Raw genomic sequence first — 20,224 nt, forward strand, 5'->3', positions numbered from 1 at the left:
GTCTGAGTGAGGACACAGACAAGAGTCCCAGAGTCTGAGGACAAAGACAAGAGTCCCAGTCTGAGTGAGGACACAGACAAGAGTCCCAGAGTCTGAGGACAGAGACAAGAGTCCCAGAGTCTGAGGACAAAGACAAGAGTCTGAGTCTGTGTGAATGGATCTGTATTTATTCTGATGATCTCTTTTTATTCAGATAAATTGAATAAAAAATGAATGTCCCTTTACTGTGTGCATGAGAAAGTACCATCCAATGGCCACATGGTGGCAGTATATCAACCAGTAGATAAACAGTAGTCAAGTCAGCAGTTGCTCTCAGGAGGAAATGGTCCGATTGAGTTTAACAAAATAAAGCACAATTTGATTGAACTCATGGATGCACAGCAGGGAAACATCATTATCATGGGGGGGGGGGATATATATATATATATATATATATATAATCTATGACATGTATCAAGGATTTTTATCAATAATGCCATATGTGCAGGACATACAGAGAATTGAAATTGCGTTTCCCTCTTATCCCCGGTGCAAACAGCATTAAACATGAAATATAAAATATAAGTAAGTAAAAGATATAAAATAAATATCAAAAAATATATACAGGAAAAAAGATATCTAAGAAAAAGACAGTGGCAAATCTAGATGATATAAAAAGTAATTATTAGTAAGTATTATTAACACATTTTCAGTAATGTACAATTTAAAGCATGCATACTTATAATTACATAATGTCCTTGAAGTGACTTTCTGTAAAATGAATTCATTTGGTTTACTTTTACTTAAAAGTACAAAGTATTAAGATCCAAACTTACCTAATTTACCAAGTGAACAAGGGATTTTTTTTTTTTTTACAGTTTTATTGCAAAGTAAATGCTGCTTTTCCCACTGATGTCTACTGAAACCCGGATGCATGTGCGTCTTATTATGAAAATCCAGCCGGAACCGCCATGTGTGCCTCCACGGTTCTCAGCCTCGGTAACAACACTCGGGGAATGTAGCCAGTTCGTCCTGCGAAGTTTCCTGTGACACATTCTTCTCACGGCTCCAGGAGACATGGAGGCAGCGGAGCTTCCTCTGTAGGGGAGGACAGTGAAGCCCGGTGGAAGCTGAACGTGAGTGTTTGTTCAAAAACAAGACATTTAAACCCAGAAGTCGCCATCGTTCGGTGACGAGATCGCAACAAACGAGAACTTCCTCCTCTGCGGGGCTTGACGAGAGGCTAGCAGCGTTTAGCTTCGTTAGCTTGTAAAGTCCCATCGTTGAAACTACAGGGGCGGCAGGAATCCCGCAGCTTTTACCCTCCGCGTGAAGTGTCCGCTGATGTAGACTCGGATCATGTTTGAGTGTCGATGTAATAATGTGATGAGCGAGTAAAAAGCCCGCAGCTCAGCCGGTGAGAAACTCTCTGGGCAGTTCAAGTTGCTCTCTTAGCTCCCTGCTAGCCAAATCTGGTTAGCTTAGCAGGCTAGCTGTTTAGCCAGGTGGAAAGTGTAAACAAAATGTGTGCGAGACTGTGTCGAGCATCAGATGACGTCTCTGCTCAACGATCTTCTCCTTCGTTGTGTTATTAGTGTGATTACTCCTAAAACAAGATGCGTTTAAAGCTCAATGGGTTCTTCTGTTGTTTTACTTGCTGAGATAGAATTTATCCTCTATACCGTCATGTCTTCAGTTTTATTACACTCACGGTTTAAGGATCAAATTCATTATACGTAAGACATGCAAACCTTCTTATGTATTTATTTATTATAATTTTCTGGAACAGGATCGTGCAACTCAGCTCTTATTATTCTTACTTTCATTATGAGTCCCCCATGTTTTAATGCATTTGTCAATAATCATGTGTGGTTATAGTATAATCATGTAATGGTTTAGAAATATTGTACATTGCGAAAGACCAAACGTTTTTATAGCTGCTTTACAAATTCATGACTAGTTTGTTAAAGGACACTTATTAAATGTTTATGAATGTTTGTCATCTATTTATGTCCATTTCATTCTCTTTTTTGTACTGATTAGTGTAACTTAAAAGCAAAGTCTGTTTTATTTAATATACTGTGAATGTTGGTGATGTTGTACAAAGTCAGAACTGTGAAAGCATCTCTCTTTATTAATGTTTAATATGTTATTTATACACTAATAATCAATTAATACTGGTTTTCATTCTTAATGGGGATGAGCTTCATGTAAAAAAAAATATTTTATTAAATTTCTGTCATGACTGTGATTGTGCCGTTGTTAAACTCAAGCATGCTTCAGTAAATTGAGATCATCACAGACAATGTTTTTCTGTTGTCACTTTCATGGCACAGTCAACATTGTTTTTTCCTGAATAGATATCCTATCAACTGCTGGGCACAGTCCGCCTGTATTTGCTGTGTGACTTTTACAGCTTGCATGCTAAATTTGTCCAAGCCTTCCTCACCTGAGCTTTCTGTCAATGAGTCACGATGCTTTGTTTCCTCCTGACAACGTGTTACTGTTTAACTTAACCAATCTCAGCCTCCCACTCAGCGAATGCAACTAAAATGAAATTCCATGCTTAGAAGTTTGGTGAAACCTTTATATTCGATCGAACTGATGTGTCTCACCATGTTTTTCATTTTCACTGCAGAAATTTTCTGCTTAAATTTACTTGCTAATATTAACATATAAGATGACTTTAAGCACCTTATATTGCTTTATATGCTAGAATATAAGCCCAGAATTATATTTCTTTGTATTTTAAATTCATATTTAAGCATTTGAATATACCAAAAAAATGGTTTATAAAACCATCACTGGCTGCCCACCCTCAGCCTGAACTAGTTAAAGGTTAACTGACCTAAATTTGGCGACCAGTTATGCAGGGGCCATTATCCACCTGTACAGAACAGTTCCAATTACTCTTTAGAGTCAAAATGTTTTATGTTAAGCTGTTTTTGTATGATCCAGTGCCCAACGCTCCTCTACAATCAGTGTGACATAGACACACAAGACCAATGGGCTGTGAACTGAAGCAAACATTTGCTTTTTTGCAATAATCTGCAAGCCCGGGTCCTGATCTAGACTTTGAATGTTTGCATGAGCTAGCAAACATTTGTGCACCAGGAACACATCTTTAGTTACGATTGGTCTGTAAAATATGTGCGGTTTTGTTATGTGGGACCAATTAGAAGAAGTTTGTGGTTATCTTGAAATTTTTGTAAACCTTGAACAGCTGCCCAGCCTCAGAGGCAACTAAAGATTTTCTGATTTCAACATGAAACGAGATGACTAATAAGATCAAAAAGCTCTTTTCGTTTCCCACACATCTCTTCAAATTCAAATTTTCTGGTTGAATTAATTCAAACACTTTCAAATCAGTGGCTTTGATTAAACCGTGAGACGAGTACTACTGGTGAATTGTGAATAGCTGTTGGTGTCTCTTTCCTCCTTCATTGTAGGACAGAATGGAGCAGGGCTGTCACCGCCATCACACCACCCATCAGCTTCCTACTCCCCTGCTGTTTGGGGTGAAAAGCCTGTTGCAGTAGAGAGCGTCATGGTGTGTGTTGATCTGAGTGGGGTCAGGTCGATGAGGGCTGATTATTGTGATGTAATAGATTTATCGTTATCTTTGCACAGCTCTGGATGGAGTGGATTCACCCACTACTCTTCTGTCTTATATGAAAATTAATTGAATCTAGCTTTTGGTGGTTTTCTGCAGGCAGGCATTATTCTAAATGGCTTGACTATTCTGGTTCAGACAAGGACAGTTAACCTAAGTCTGTATTGAGCGTAGACCACAGGGAGGTCACATGATGAATTTTCCACTGGGTGATATATATGTCCTGCCCCCTGCATGCTCCTGTTCCGTGTTCTTCATATGTAAAAGACAAACTCTGGACCCAATTTAGCGGACATTTTCCAGAATTCATGTCTGAAAATAGCTTAACATGCAAATGGAATTTCCTCATACAAACATAAATCAGAAGGTTTTATTTCGGTATTTGACATTTAATAGAGAAAATGTAAAATAATAACTTCCTGTTCGATTTGCTTTTTGACATGATAATCAATTTTTTAGTGCCATAAATATTTAATTTGCATCCTCACCATTAGTAACAGTGACATTTGAATAAAACTGTTGCCTCATCGGATACAGTGGAAAAGTACCATCCCCTGCTGGCTCTTAATCTGACTGTTTACTAAATAGTGCTAAAAGCAGCCTTAGAGGTATGCACTCCACTGTCTCCTGTCCCCACTATGTCCAACATCACACATTATTATTATATCGTGGCTGACAGTTGAAGGACTAAACAGAGATTCATTAAGCTACTTGGTTGTTTCGATGTCCCGCTGATAGAAAGTTGGCCTGATGAGTGCAGGCCAGTCTAACGATAACTTTTTATTGCTTTATGAATTTGCTCAGAGGAACGATGCTTTCAAATATTGTAACGGTTTAAAACACTTAAATATTACAGCTAGATAAACAAAATAATGTCAAAAGCGTTTGTTGTCCAGTCTCTGGGCTGTTCCTCTGTACATAGTTGTAATAAATGGATGCATTGTCATGATCAGGAAGTCTGTCCTCCAGCTGGAATGTCAGCGGAAATTAGTGTACGTGATGAACACTTTGCCGAAGAATACTTTTACTGGTTTGAAGTCGTGGAACCCGCTCATTGAACGAGTGATTGCTTTGAAAGTAGGAGTTTGTATATAGAATCCCACCTTCACTTATATTTAGACTGAGGCATTGAGAAACAGCAGAGCAGTTTTTTCTTTATAGACTTCCCACCAGACAGCACTGACATGTTTATTTATCAACTGTCAAATATCCTGCTGAGTATTTGTCACAGTTCTTTATTAACAAAAGTCTAAGCATAATGTTGTGTAGGTTCTATTAACATTTCAGATTCTAGTCATTCTTAAATATCAACTTTGGATTAAGAATACCAGTCTTGGACAGGTAATAATGGGTTTCAGGTCAGCATAAGGTTATATATTTTTTAATGCATGCTGCTATGTCTTCACTGCTGGCTTGTTTTGTTTAAGCTTCAGCTCTCCTGTTTACTTTGGAAATAATAAGCACTGCGTGCAACATTCTTAGTGTGAATATTCGGGAAAGGATGTTTCTTTTGGAGGCAGGCATGTTCTGTTTATGGCTTATTAATAGTCCTAAAAATGTTCAAATGCTGCTTGTGAAACTGGGTTAGACACACCAGCATGCAGTCATAGACCTGCAGCACAAATTGTTCCCTTGCATTTTGGTTATACACCTTATTGTCTCTTTGTGAAATTACAGGCAGTGGAAACCTGGATTTATTTAGTTTTTTGCAGTGCAGGAGCCAACATGTTATTGCTCTGTGGTCTGCAGGGCTAAACTTGTTAAAACCGTTACCACTGAAGACTCAGGTGACACATTTTGTTGCTATTTTTTCCCTCATCCATCTTGACACACAGATTTTAATGTGACTTCTTAAAAACCATAACATGCTGACCTTGCATTGACCTGTCTCTCCAGAAGAAAACCGCCAGTTTAAAGCACATTACACCGGTAATCATGATAATAGCATCAACCGAAGCAAACTCTTTGTAGAGCTGACAGAAGGTTGAAACCATTTATTCTGCTGCGGTAAGCTCCGTGCCCTGGGGTTGTCTCAGGAACTGGGACAACATCCCAGTGTGTGAGCCATGGTTGCATGTGATTGCCCCTGAGCCCTAGAACTTGAATACATGCATGGGCATACACACACAAAGACACAATGACACACTGACCACAGTCACATGGAAAGTCCCACTCACTTATTCGTAGTCAGTACAGAGCTGAGGCTTTTCCAGTTTAATTACTCCTGGGGAGTGTAATTTCACATCGACTTGTGGGTTGCTTGAAATTGCTCCTCAGTCTTGTTAAAGTTTCCTCTCATGCACATGATTTGGTGGTTTGAACTTTTATGATGAGCTTTGTTATGATGTTAAATTATAGTGTGAGGACATCACACTGCAAAGTTACCTTCATGCCTAACCAAACCAAACATCCTCTGGTTTTCTTGGTCATGATACAGCTCAGAGCCAGCATACTCATCTGTTGACTGTTGAGATCATTCTGATGGTATTTAAAGATTAAAGATGTTACCTGATCATCTGAAGATCTTATTTCATGAAGGTTGACAGGGGTCTCATCTACACCGTGAGACACAATGTGTCCAGTGGCATCAGAAGGTGGTTTCCCAGCAAAAGGTCCAAGAACATTTAATGTCCTGAGAAACGATGACCTCTTCATTTCCCTTGGGTGAAAGTTCCTCCAGCACATGGTGATTTGTGTTTCCACAGCGGGGCTGAAGTCGTGTGAATATTAAAGCAACTTATTTAGCTGACGTATTAAAAGCACAATCTTTTTTGTGCAATGCAGATATGGACAACAAAGCCTGAACTTCTGGTCCATCGGATCAAAAAACTCAGGCTGATTCATTTTGATCATTGACGGGCACAAACTAAAAGCAAAACAAAATGTTTGCAGACATATAACAGAGAGAAAACATTATCAGTCAGTTGACATTCAGTGCCGCAAGCCAAAATCAGGAAGTTCATGAGCCTTAAGAAAGTCTGGCCTCCCGAGCAGGGACTTTCTTTTGTTAAGGAGTAGAATCTCCCATGAACTTGATTTAGACTTTGGTTTCTTTAATATAAACTTTGATAGAAGAACTGATATTTCAAAAAAATTCCTTCTCCTCAGGGAAACTCCGATATGTGACGATATTGCCCCAGGGAGCTTGGCTCAGAGCCCTACAACTCGAGTGAAATAATTGAGTGAATGATAATACTTAATTGTCTGGCACATCTTAAGTTTGTCTTGTATCACAGCAGCAGCTTTTTACAACATAAAATACAAGAATTTAGACAAAACCTACTAAGGATACATACATTTATGAAGTGGATTCAATTGAGGTGGTGGATCCAGTAATTTCTTCACTTTAACATGGTATGATAGGGCATAAGCCTTGGCAGAGGCTTGCACTTTTCAAAGTGGCCCTCTAGGTACTTTTCGGATCGACTGGTGCACGAAAGAGTGTTTCAGTCTGACACTGTTAAATTGTGGAATCCTGTCTCTTCGGTTTAATGGTAACAATTCATATTCTCTGTTCAAAACATGATTATTCAACAGCCTTAAAATGTTAATGTGGTATCCTGAGTCATAGCGTTTCTCAAGGGGTTTTCCAAAAATCTTTGACCAGCTTTTCATTTGGCTTTCAAAGGCAAACTACTTTGTACCACGTAGTATTACAGTACTGTAAGACGCTCAAAATGACAAAAGTAACAAAACAAAACAAAAGAATTTTCCTACTCGCTCCAAATGACCTCAGATACTTTGTGGACGACAGATGGCCAACCGCACCCAAGTATTTGTATGAAGATAGCTTTTTTTATTTGGAGTTTTATTGGAAGCAGATGCACTCACTGTCTGATGTATCACCTCGTGGTTCCTCCATCGCTGAAATTTCAGATGTGCTGACTTCGGTTTTCAAATGTGACTTTGAAACTTTCAGAGCCATTTAAAACATTATTCTTTACAACTTGGCTTTGACGCTAATGGCTCGATGAGATGCAATTATGGTTGACAGGCTTTTTTCTTCAAGTTTATCTTTAGAACACAGTTAACTATGCACATTCCTCCAAGGCTCTTGGAACGACGAGGCCAACTTTTTAGTTTTTGTTGTACACGGAACACATTTGGGTGTAAGATCAAAAGATGAATGTGAATACAAGTTTAGAATTTCAGCTTTTATTTCCTGGAATAGTTGATGCAAAAACCAGTATACAAAGGGTTAACATACTTTCATCTCATATCTACATCTGTGTTACATGATAGGACAAATAGATATCTTCCTTTTACGCTGGCGGCCATATTTAGAGCTTCTCAATTGTGTCAAGAGGCAGTTTAGATGATCACATTTTACAACCAGCATCAGATGGACTCTCGAGTGCACATCAAGTGACCACTTGTGATAAGATCATGGCTCGACAGAAAAAAACAAATTAACACTCAGCTAGATAAAAGGATTGAAGTGGCATTTTGGTCCCTCAGCTTTGTCTGAGTTGTTTATTACACTCTTAAATATGAATACGTCCACACTTCACAGACCAGGCGTCAGACTAAAGGCCTCTGGCTGTGAAGTCCTTTAAAGAAAAAAAAAACTCTTAACACAGAAGTATCTGTAATTAAAGTTAACTGCTGTCTACTTGTCCTCACGAGGAAAGAAAAACCGCAGGCAGTCAGACAGGTTTTTAGGTTATGAGACTGAGCCGTTGCAGGATCGCTGCCCCTGTTTAGATTTACTGTCGGTCACCTCTTGGTTTCCTTGGTGCATAAGCAGAGAGAGAAGTCGGATAAAGTGAACATATTAAACATACATGAATGTTTAGAACCGGCCTAAAAAACAGACAGGTATTACAAGTAAAGTCAGTTATAGTTTTCATGCGTCAAGCTTTTTTTTTTACAACTGGAATCTTTGTGTTGTAAAAAGGATGATGCAATTTATTTTCAACATCTGTTTGGATTTTATAACCTTGAAAATGCACTTTCCTCTGTTCAGTGGTCTTATTGGCTAATTAGACTAACTATTAATCCTGAACCTGATTAAATTCACATATGCTGCACTTTCTACATTATTCTTGGCTGTAGCTCAAGAAATCCGGGGTTGTGTCCCTTTCCGAAACGCAATTTTTTTTTTAGCAGGGAATTTGTTCGTCAGTAATTGAAAGTCTGTAGTATGTCTAGTGTGGATGTATGTCCGCACTACAGAAACTCTGCCCTCGCAGATGATGAGTTATCCTGAAGGTTGTTCACATCATAAAATACGACCATGTGGGAGCACTTGAGTGTAGGTGCGGCCGCACAGCTGTGGCCACATGTGAGATCTATCGTGGAAGATTTTGACTTGTTTTGTCCAGCACTTGACTAACGCACACTCTGGGGAAAGCCTGCAGTTGTGTATGCAAGCAGGCCAATATGCGTACATGGAAGACATGACTGAACAAAGTGTTTGCAGTCTGCAAAAGCAAACTAAGACGAAGACTTTGCTGATTAGATTATTTCATATCTTAACTGTTGTATCCTCAGGAGATTAGTTGTTTTTCATCCTGAAGAACAGGTTTTGAATTTTACTTCCAAATGTTTCTGTTTTTTTAGCAGCACATTAAAACTTAATGCATTCAGCTGTGGTTCGGTATCTTATTTTCTGTTTTTCTTCTGTTCCTCTCAGGTTGGTGTCCCATATCCTCGCCCCTTCATCACTGTGGTTTACACCTGGGACAGACCATACCACGTTCTTCAAAACCTCCTATACTAGCTTCAAGCCGCTATGTCCTAGCTAACAGCAGCCCCACTCCCTTCCCCAAACACCTTGTCCCTTCAAACCCAATCCCTCTCTCCCCTCCGCTGTCCCACATCCCCTCTCCTGATGTGGTAATTTCTGGTGCTAACACAAGCATAGCCCCTTCTGGAATGATGAGCAGCCTGCACCAGCAACATCATGGCAGCACAGGCTCAGAGCGAGATCTTCAATCCGCCACCTCCTCTGTCAGCCTCCCTTCCATTAGAAAGACACCCAAGAAGCGCCGTCTGTCCCTACACACGCTGTTTGGTCGGCGGCGGCGGCCTGACCGCGACCCCAAGCGCAAGTCCAGGCCTCTGCAGACTGCAGCTGGAGTGGACGGTGTTGTCAGCACTGAAATTGTGCAGTCAGAGACTTTCCAAGATAAAACCTCAGACCACTCTGCACCAAGCGTAGCGTCAACTTCATCAGTGTCCGGGTCGACATCAGAGCTCCTGGAGTGCCCTCTGTGCCTGCTGCGCCATGGACGTGACCGCTTCCCGGACATCATGACCTGTCCCCACCGCTCGTGTGCGGACTGCCTGCGACAGTACCTGCGCATTGAGATCTCAGAGTCTCGCGTCAACATCAGCTGCCCTGAGTGTTCAGAGCGCTACAACCCCCACGACATCCGCATGATCCTGGGAGACAGAGCCCTCATGGAGAAGTATGAGGAGTTTATGCTGAGAAGGTGGCTGGTGGCTGAGCCTGACTGCCGCTGGTGTCCTGCCCCAGACTGTGGGTAAGAAATTGGATTATATAGTCCAGTCAGGGACTAGAATATTTGAACAACCTGCTCTTTACATAAAAAAGTACTTTCAAATATGATTTATACCAAGCAACAAAATGTACATCTATTTATTTAATCTATTTGAGCCAGTTTGCCACAAAGGTTTCAGGTCTGTGAGATTATTTCCACAAAATCCTTCAGAATCTGTTTTCCAATTACCCAAGATGTACTTGATGTTCTGATATGACCAACACACGAGTCCCAAAATAACAGTAAGCAGCAGCATCAAGGAAACTCAAAGGCTGTAATCTGTTCTCTTGAAGCTCATCCTGGCTTTTGCATTGATGCGTGAGTTATAAATAACTCATAGAAGTGAGAGAGCTGCGTATTCTGTCAGCCGAGTGAGTCATCCAAAACAGATCAGCAAGTGAATGACAAAGCGATGTCGTCATACCATTTTTGTACTGTTAATAGAATGTAGAGGGATTTTAAATACACAAGTATATCTAACGGTAATTCTGGGCTCAGACGGAGTTTGAATAGTGAAACATAAAATGTCATAAATAAGCATATTTACCAAAGTGGATAAAAACTACTGGATGTGAGTATTTGTCAGTGTAAATAATTGACTTGAGGTGAAATGACGTTCTGCTGCATGAGGGTGTAGTCGTTAGCGCTGTCATCAAAGAAAACTCCCTGTTTTGATCTTGGCTCGGCCGGGGTCATTCTGTGGCGAGTTCTCCCAGTGTCTATTTGAGATTTCTCCGGGTACTCCCAGATTCCGAAGACAGATTGGGGTTTGTTTAATTAGAGACTCTATATAATCTGAAGGTGTGAATGTGTGTGTGAATGGTTGATAGATAGATGGATGGACAGATAGATAGATAAAATGAGGTTCTGCATAGATTCCCTTTGCCACTTGATAAAAAAATACACAATTGACTCACTTGATACTTTAAGTCAGAAATGATTTATTTCTAACTAAGACTCTTTCACATGGAGGTGACGGTGGGGGTCAGTTCAGGGTCATGTGTGTTTGGTAGCGACACAAAGTTTGCTCAGAGCGGCCTCAGCTGAGGCTGACATAACCCATTCTCTGCTCAGTAGGTCACTCTGCTTCATGTTGCCCAGTGTACTCGAGCTGCTCATCCACACTTGCACCAGTCTGTGTGTTTTTTACCACAGGCGCTTGGACTGCTTTAATTAACACTACATATGTATTCACAAGTGCTGTGGTTCAGTCGTCCACTTTCCCTGTGTAAATGATGGCTGAATTCAGAAATGGTTTTACCCTTCACTCCCTCTCATGGCTTTGTCTCATCAACACTGCTGACCCTGTCTGTTAGAAGAATGGCTCTTTCATAAGCTGGTTCCAGCTCTTCTTGCTCTATTCCTCCAAACAGTTCAGCTTTGGCTCCCGGCCACACTCTCCACTGCTTAATGCTCTCGCTGATGATTCTTGTGTAATTGCACTCGCGACTTATTGGGCTTTGTTGTTCAGCTGTGCGGATATTAACTCCCAAGAATCCTCTGCATGAAGAAAGAAATCATATTTATGCACAGTCGAGTCTTGACTTTGCAGTGGTGTCACACTGTATGAAGTTGTTATGTTTTGGGGGTTGGCAGAAATGTAGTTGTTACACTGGAATATATGTGGGAAAACACCAGATAGTTTTTACACCAAAAGGTTCACTTGGAAGCTCTCCAGTCCAGTTACAACTGTCAAAACATTTGCCATCAGTTTGCTTCACCAAGGTGTTACTGCAGACTGTCTGGACTAAATGTTTTGAGCTACAACACACACAACATCCCCTGTACTGGACTGTCATATGTAATTTATCAGGGTGGGCACTGTGGAATTATGATTTAATATTAATAAATAGAAATAAATAAGACAAGATAAGAAGAGATTATGTTGAGTAAACTGATCTAAACTACCATCACTGATACAAGAAACCATGAAAACCAACAATATGATGAATAATGTTTTTATTTCTATCAGAGCATTTTATTTACCCCGATCTTACTTTTGTTTTATTAATTTGTTCCAGAGGAAGGAAGATACCTTGTGGTTGGAACCTGTTCAAATAAAATAAAAACATATATTTCGCTTCACATGCACCAAATCCCCTTGCCCAAATTTAAATGACCAATTCCTATGGATTTTATAGCACGAAGAACTGAGTAAAAATTCAGCACTTGACTTCTCACTCCTTGAAAAAAGTATAATTGAGTTTGTGTGATTTTATAGATAATATGAAATATTACGTGATGCATGGTCCAAGTCATGATGATGGGTCATGTTTTCTAATATCTTTTCTGAGTCACTGCTGACACACACTACCTGTTCTGTCTCACTGTTGCTTGTCTAGTATCACCTGAGCATGTCTGTTTGATTAAATACTTATCTCATTCTATGCATGATCTTTACCCTGTTGTGTATTTGTACATGGGTTGATGAACCCTCGTGTGTGTGTGTGTGTGTGTGTGTGTGTGTGTGTGTGTGTGTGTGTGTGTGTGTGTGTGTGTGTGTGTGTGTGTGTGTGTGTGTGTGTGTGTGTGTGTGTGTGTGTGTGTGTGAGCTGATGCAATCATTTCTATTTGTCCTAAATCATTTCCGGGGACGTCGTGGTGACTTGAATAAGCAGCTCTGTGTAGCTGTAGAAGTGAGGATAAGTCAATTTAATTCATAGCTGTAGATTTTGTGGTGGAGCACACAGTATCTGAGTGGATCAGATGAGGGCTTCATACACACACTGGGCCTCCGTCTCACTATAGAACCGTAACAAATTGTCCACTTGATCCGTCCGTCAGTGTTTGTTTTTCCTTATTGCCCGGTTCTAATTTTCCCATGATGACTCTGCCGTGGGAGCCTGAATGGCCACAACAGCATCAGGGTTTAGCTGAGGTTTGCACATACACATTATATTAATAGAGCAGGTGCTCCTCAGTCCTTCCCACAGTATCTATGGTGTTTGTTTCAACAACATAACTGTTAATGTCTCATTTTATCCAAACCAGTGAGACACAAGTCGCTTTATGAGTCAGCAAGCGAGAGGAAAAAGTTACTGCCGTTCATTTTATAGTTCAGAAAGTAATGACGTACTTTATGTGAAGCAATAATAGTGTGAGGATATGAAGGACTGCTATAACAATGGATTTTTGTGGTACCTGTTTGTCAAGCTGTGTTACAGTTTGTATGCTTACAATAATAAATCAGTTATTGGAAATACCCTCCACTCTGTCCTGCTGTGTGGTTTTCAATAACAGCTTTTCAATTGGCGGTTGTAATGATTGATGAGCGACACCATGGTTACATGCCGTCATGCAGAAGTGACTGTGCCCGTATTGATTAACTGTAACAGAGCTCATCATGGAAAGTGTGTAGCAGCTAATTTCCTGTGTTTATGTGACAAACACATTCCTGACAAACTGTCATCAACTGTGTAATCTTTTATTTATTTGAGATATTTTACCCACCCAGTTTAATCCTCCTGAACTGTTCCTGTACTTGTCATTTTACCCCTGCTGACCCCTAGTGTTGTGCTGAACTACTACACCCATGCACTCCTAGCAGCAACTATTTAAAACCTCATTGTCTGTATTGTTCCTCTCTCAGCTATGCAGTCATTGCGTTTGGGTGCGCCAGCTGCCCAAAGATCACCTGTGGACGCGAGGGCTGCGGGACGGAGTTCTGCTACCACTGCAAACAGCTGTGGCATCCCAACCAGACGTGTGATACGGCACGGCAACAGCGGGCCCAGCACCTCCGGCTGAGGAGTTTCAGGTCCTCGTCCCTCAGCTACAGCCAAGAGAGCGGAGCTGCAGGTAGTTTAGAAATAAAGGCCCTTAAAGCAAATAGACATGGACTAACATGGCCAGTTAGGAATTTAGACACATAAAAAATAATACCTATATTATACTGTACCCTCAGCTCACCGATCACACTTATCACTCATAGTGATGCATTAAAGGTTTCACAGTACACACTATGCACTGTAAATATCACCAAAGATGCTGCCTATAAAACTCTTCTCATCCTCTAGGTGACGACATCAAGCCATGTCCTCGGTGTGCCGCCTACATCATCAAGATGAATGATGGGAGCTGTAATCACATGACCTGTGCTGTATGCGGTTGTGAGTTTTGCTGGCTCTGCATGAAGGAGATCTCTGACCTGCACTATTTAAGGTGGGACAAACATAAAGCTGATGAAAACTGCCTTTTTATACCTTTTACCATTTTAACAATAAGTTACAGTGTATAATATACTCTCTCACACATGCATGCATTTCTGTTTCTCAGTTTTCCCCTGACAAATCTTCTCCTCTCTTTCTCTCTCTCTCCATCCTCTCAGTCCGTCAGGCTGCACCTTCTGGGGAAAGAAGCCCTGGAGCAGAAAGAAGAAGATTCTGTGGCAGCTCGGCACACTGGTCGGAGCTCCTGTGGGTATCGCCCTTATTGCCGGCATCGCCATCCCTGCAATGATCATTGGCATCCCAGTCTATGTGGGCAGAAAGGTGAGAGCTACCTCCAGACAGCGTAGGAATAACATCCACACCAAGAGCAAATACCTATAGATAGATTTTAAAGATCAACTCAAGTGGGTGGCTGATTCAACACCACAAATAAAACACCAGCAAGTGTGAATCATATTGTGAGAATTGCTTTCACTGCAATTTGATGAACGAAAGAATACAGAATACATCTGAATTTACTGGGTATCACATGTGAACACATGTTCAACATGGCAGATGAGATTGTGTATGTGTGTATATAATCTTAATCCAGTTTGTTATCAAGCCATATATCAGTTTTAGGATGTGAGAAACAAATTGTTTTTTAAAGACATGAACACTATGATCTTTTGTTGTTTCAAAGTCATACCTGCCTATTTTGTGATTTGACCCTTTAAGGCAATAAACACATGTCCTCCCCTCAGATCCATAACCGCTATGAGGGCAAAGACATTTCCAAACACAAGAGGAACTTAGTGATAGCAGGTGGTGTGACGCTGTCTGTGATCGTGTCGCCTGTGGTTGCTGCCGTCACTGTTGGTAAGAAAGAAGTGTTTTTGTTCTCTCTCTCTTTTCCCGCTTGTGTTTCTCCACCGCACCATCTGTTTCTCAACTCAACTACTACTAATGTCTTCCGACATTTTTTACTGTTTGTTAAGAAATATGTTGTAAACTGTACTTGGAGTTTTACAACTGACCCACAAGGAAACTTTTAAAGTGAGTGTTTACCCTGTGCTGTGTAGGCATCGGTGTTCCCATCATGCTGGCTTATGTCTATGGAGTCGTCCCCATCTCACTGTGTCGGAGCGGCGGCTGTGGCGTGTCAGCTGGCAACGGCAAAGGGGTGCGAATCGAGTTTGATGACGAAAATGACAACATAGGCAGTGGAGCTGCAGCCACAGGTAAGTTTACTGAGTCTGACAAATATACGCAATGAAAACATGTTGGGTGAAAAGAGAACTGCAAATACTTATCTGCTTCTATACATAGTTGTTCTCTTTCATTCATAAACATACATTTCCTGTAGACGTGTGACCTTTTTCTTTAGGTCTAAAATAAAACCTGTATCTGGAAAACACCAAGAGTTTTTAGCAACCAGGAGTTTTGGTATGTGTTTGCAGTGGCATGAAGAAATACACTTGCGTCCGCCAACGCCCTTTGTGTGCTTATGCAGATTATTCATAGCCCACAAAATGCCAGCAATGATGATAAGCAGATAAGTGTTGGGAGTCGTGTGATGGTGTGAAACGAGTGGTGTCAGTGGTTTCTCCTGTCAAGCGTGTGTTTGTCACCATCAACCTGGCGGCTGTGTGAGGTCGAGCCCCCGTTGCTTACTTCGTAGGTGCTTTAGAAAAGAGACCAGGTTTCTCACAGCTTTTCTGAATGATAATTAAAAATCCACGTGAAAGCAGAGAATCTGACTGTTTTCAGCAACAAGGTGTGAGACACGGTGGCACTTAATCACACCTTAGAATTTATCAATCTGTTGTTCCTGGGCTCTCTGTAAAGCCTGTGAAAAGTCATTGGTGAAAGTTAAAAGAATAAACTTTCATGAAAAAGATTTCATGTGTCACGCTTTGATCAGGGTCTGTGGCTTCATAGAGAGGTGAAGTTATTTTTATCAGATACACCAATCTGTGAATTAAATGAAATTACAAAATCCCTTTTCTGTCCTTTCCTCCACAGACACGACCTCTGTGGCAGAGACGCGGCTCAACAACCCCAGCCTTGGCGATGGTGCGAGCGTCGGCGGTCTGACGGGCCTGAGCCTCAGTGTCAGCGGGAGCCACATGGAGCGCTGTGGCATGAGCTCCGCTCAGCGTGACAACATGAGTGACAATGCCAGCACCACAGCGCTCGCCGGGACCAGCATCACTGGCAGCCTGTCTGGCAGCTGCTACAACAGGTGATGGACTGAACCTCTATGTCTCTGCCTGGTTCTACTTTTTTATGGTTTAAATTACAGCCACGAAAATTGATTGAATTATAAACATGCGCTTGATTTTGATCCGGACAAATGTTATTATATGACTAATAATTTCATCTTTAAAAACTAGCCTTTACGAAGTGGGTCAAATAAATACAAGAAACCAAAACAGTAAAGACAACAAGCAAAATATTACATTATCATGTTAAGTCATAGACAAATAAAATAATACATAATTTAAATGTTGGAAAGAGTGAAAAAGCATATTTCACTGTTCATGTTGTCTTTGAGAGTGTATACATATGTAAAAAGTATTAATCATTTTGTTCTCTCCCCAGGATGGAGGTGCAGGCTGATGTCCAGAAGGAGCGCTGCAGTCTGAGCGGAGAGTCGGCCACCGTCAGTCTCGGGACAATCAGTGACAATGCGAGCACAAAAGCCATGGCAGGATCCATCCTCAGTGCCTACATGCCTCTGGAAAGGTTGGTCAGAACAGTGCTGCCGGCACAACAGCTACAGTGTTAAAAAATCCTTGTCTAACCTTTTTTTTATGTATTTAAATACTGTTGGTTAAATGTGATTGGTTTTCTTTTGCAGAGATAATAGTCTGGAAGTCCAGGCAGACGTGGAGTCCAAACAGGAGAAGGTGAGACACTCCAGCGCCAGCAGTAGCCTGGATGAAGCTAGCTGTAGCAGTAGTACCACTGGTCTCAAAGGAGCTAGCGGTGGCTCGTGCTCATGTCCCTCCACCTGCTGCTGCGCTCAGCAAGACAACCCCTGCTGCCCCTCACCTCCCTGGTCGAAGGAACCCTCCACGCTGGGGGGCAAGAAGAGCAAAGGAAAGCTCTGGAAAAAAGCTAGCGGCAGCAAAGGAGAACGAAAAATGAATGAAACACAAGGAGATATGGATGCTCAGCTCCTGGAGCAGCGCAGCACCAACTCCTCTGAGTTTGATTCGCCGTCCCTGAGCGGCAGCCTGCCCTCGGTGGCCGACTCGCACTGTAGCCACTTCTCGTCAGAGCTCAGCTGCTCAGACCCAGAAACCTCAAGACCAGCTCATCCCCCCTGCTCCGCCCCCATGGACCCCCACTCTCATCACGGCGCCACCGCCGCCTTCATCGACGTCACCCTCACGCCCATGCCTGAGGTGGAGAACGACCGCCTGGAGCACTATCCATCTCAGAGCAGCCACGTGGCCTTCACGCACCGTCTGCTGTCTGCCTCTCCACCCGCTTCTCCAAAAGAGGGAGGCAGCGGGACGTTTCTGTACATCAGCGAGGAGAGCGTTGGTGCCGCCATGGACCCTGAGGTGGAAGAGAGCGTGAAAGAGAGCAGAAATAACACTGCAGCAGAGCCAGTGAGCCCGACGAGGAAGCACTGTATACAAACAGACATCTGAAGCATCGTCACCACTGCTCGCTCAGTTAGCCTTATCACCTAATTTCACTCTTAAACCGAAGCAGCCGATTCTTCTACGGAAGCTGGTGGTCGATATTATTATACAATATTTTTATCTGCTGCGGAGGCAGAAATATTACGTGAATGTGAGACTGTACAGTTACAGAGACGTTTGAGGTAGAGAGAGATTTGTGAATAACAAAGTGAACAGGAGCACAGTAAAGTCAAAGCAGGTTGTTTTGTGCCGTTGAGAGGCACGGTGTGTGAAGCTGGAGCAGCAGGTTCTATAGGAGGTAGCACTGAATGTAAGTGGACAGGTGTAAAGCAGGTTATCAAGGTGGTGAGATACTACAGGAGGCTGTTAATCTACCAAGCTAGTCCTTGGATTATTTTCTGAATCCAGCCTCCAGTTTCTATCTGGAGAGCTTCAGTAAATATCTGATATTCCTAGCAAACTGAGCTGCTATTATAAATAAAGCATCACCTTTTCTCCTTCTTCACGCCTGCAAAAAAACCAGGATTCCCTCCATGATTTTTGCTTGAATCAGGGAGGGAGACGCCATCACTGTGGTCCACCGCTGTGCCACCGCTTCATTCTGTGACTTCTTAATGGTGCGAAACACCACAGGTTAAAGAATTGTTCGATCCTCCATCAATTCGAGCGTCTAAACCTGAACCTGAGCGGGACCAGTCCGTACAGTAGCATATTTTATTTTTCCATAATCATCTATAAAGAACTGATTATTATTATTGCTTTTGTTTTAAAATGTGACCTGTGTGTTTTAGCTCTGTGTGTTTGCTTTATTTTCCATTTTGGGAAAGTTGGTTTTTAATGTTGAAGCCCTGTGTTGGGTCCAGTAAAACTTTAGTAAAATCGGGCAGGTATTAAGTTGAAAGACTCAAACCGTAGCCCTTAATTTTTATTTGTAGTTATTTTTTAGACTGTCTGAAGTGGTAAAAAATATTTGTGGTTGCATCTGTGCAAATGTAACCAATTTTTCACTACATTTATTTTTCACTGCCACTTTCATTCGAGAGGTGTATTCAAAAAAAAAGTCATTTTACATTATTCCTGAGAAATGCAAAAAACAAACTTTATGTAGGTGTAGCATTTCTTAAACATCACTTAAACTGGAACACTGTCCAAACAATATGTATTTGCAATAATAAAATAAAGCTTTCAAGATGTGGCTGATCAAAGAAACACATCTACACTTATTTCCAAAAAAGGTTTCTTGTGCCATGAGAAACTCTTCTTTAGTATGAGAGCACATCCATCTGTCAGTGGTTTAATCTTCACTAATGAATGTACAGTAATAATGTTACAACTTTGATTCTCCCTTATTAACATCTGAATCAAAATATTATTTTCTAAATCAGACCTCATGGTCTTTTCTTAATGATTGATGCAAATAATTTTGTATTTGATATTTGTTGGACCTACAGTGCCTTTCAAGGGGGAAAAAAAATCCTTTGTATAGTGTTTTTATTTTCATCTAAATTCCTCGTTCTGTGTGTCTTCAAATGATAAACATAAAAATCATAAAGAGTATGAAAAATTGGAAAATGTTTGAAAGGGCATAAAACCTGGTGCTAAATACCAGAGACTGTGCTCAGACCACTGCAGTGGTGGTATCTGAACGTTTTCCATTAAATCCACTTTAATACATGATGAGTTAAGTCCATGAGTCAAAAAGAAAAGACACAAGTTGACCTGATGATACAGCATTGGAGTAAAATCTAGTTTGGGGCATCACTGTAAATTTTACCACCAAAATGTGTTGTTAATTTTTCGGAACAATAATTTGGAGAACATTTCTCTAAAGTAGCCAAAGTCTCAGAGTTGATAGAGGCAATAAAACCTTTTTAACCAAAGCAATCAGCAGCGTGAGGTTAACTAAACTACAGCTTGTGTTCAGCCGCTGCAGTAAAGAGCTGATTATCTCCGCCCCAGCTGCAGGATATTCCCACTTTATTTATGTTTATGAAAACCAATGTTTGATTCCTGTGAGTTTTATATTATTATTTGAAGACGAGTGCCAGGTCTATTTTTCAACTTGGTCAAAATCAGCGTATGCTATTTCGAAAAGTATATATTTCCTAATTATTTGCTTTGTAATGTGCATGTTAATGCATATTCTTAAACAATAAAATCCTCAATCAAGCTTTGTTGTCTGTTTGTTCATTTGGACAAAGGATTAGACATTCACTCTTCACTCGGCTGTGCAGAATTACTGTTGATCTAAGAAGTTTAGATTGAGCAATTGTGGTTTAAGGAAAGAATCTTATCAGAGGAGAGAAAATCATAAACGTA

The 20,224-nt window shown here is 41.1% G+C and overlaps 1 protein-coding gene across 1 annotated transcript; it reads left to right on the forward strand.

Moving 5' to 3' along the window:
- The first annotated feature begins 949 nt into the window (after window positions 1-949).
- rnf19a (ring finger protein 19A, RBR E3 ubiquitin protein ligase) lies at window positions 950-20,075 on the forward strand. Its single transcript, XM_020101998.2, has 10 exons — window positions 950-1,115; window positions 9,228-10,080; window positions 13,688-13,896; window positions 14,115-14,259; window positions 14,426-14,588; window positions 15,011-15,125; window positions 15,329-15,487; window positions 16,272-16,491; window positions 16,851-16,994; window positions 17,110-20,075. Exons 2-10 carry the CDS (start codon window positions 9,470-9,472, stop codon window positions 17,909-17,911), a joined length of 2,568 nt encoding a protein of 855 aa, XP_019957557.1. The 5' UTR covers window positions 950-1,115; window positions 9,228-9,469; the 3' UTR covers window positions 17,912-20,075.
- The last annotated feature ends 149 nt before the right edge of the window (window positions 20,076-20,224 follow it).

This window comes from Paralichthys olivaceus, chromosome 20 (genome assembly GCF_024713975.1).
Source record: "Paralichthys olivaceus isolate ysfri-2021 chromosome 20, ASM2471397v2, whole genome shotgun sequence".
In the NCBI taxonomy this organism is placed as follows: Eukaryota; Metazoa; Chordata; class Actinopteri; order Pleuronectiformes; family Paralichthyidae; genus Paralichthys; species Paralichthys olivaceus.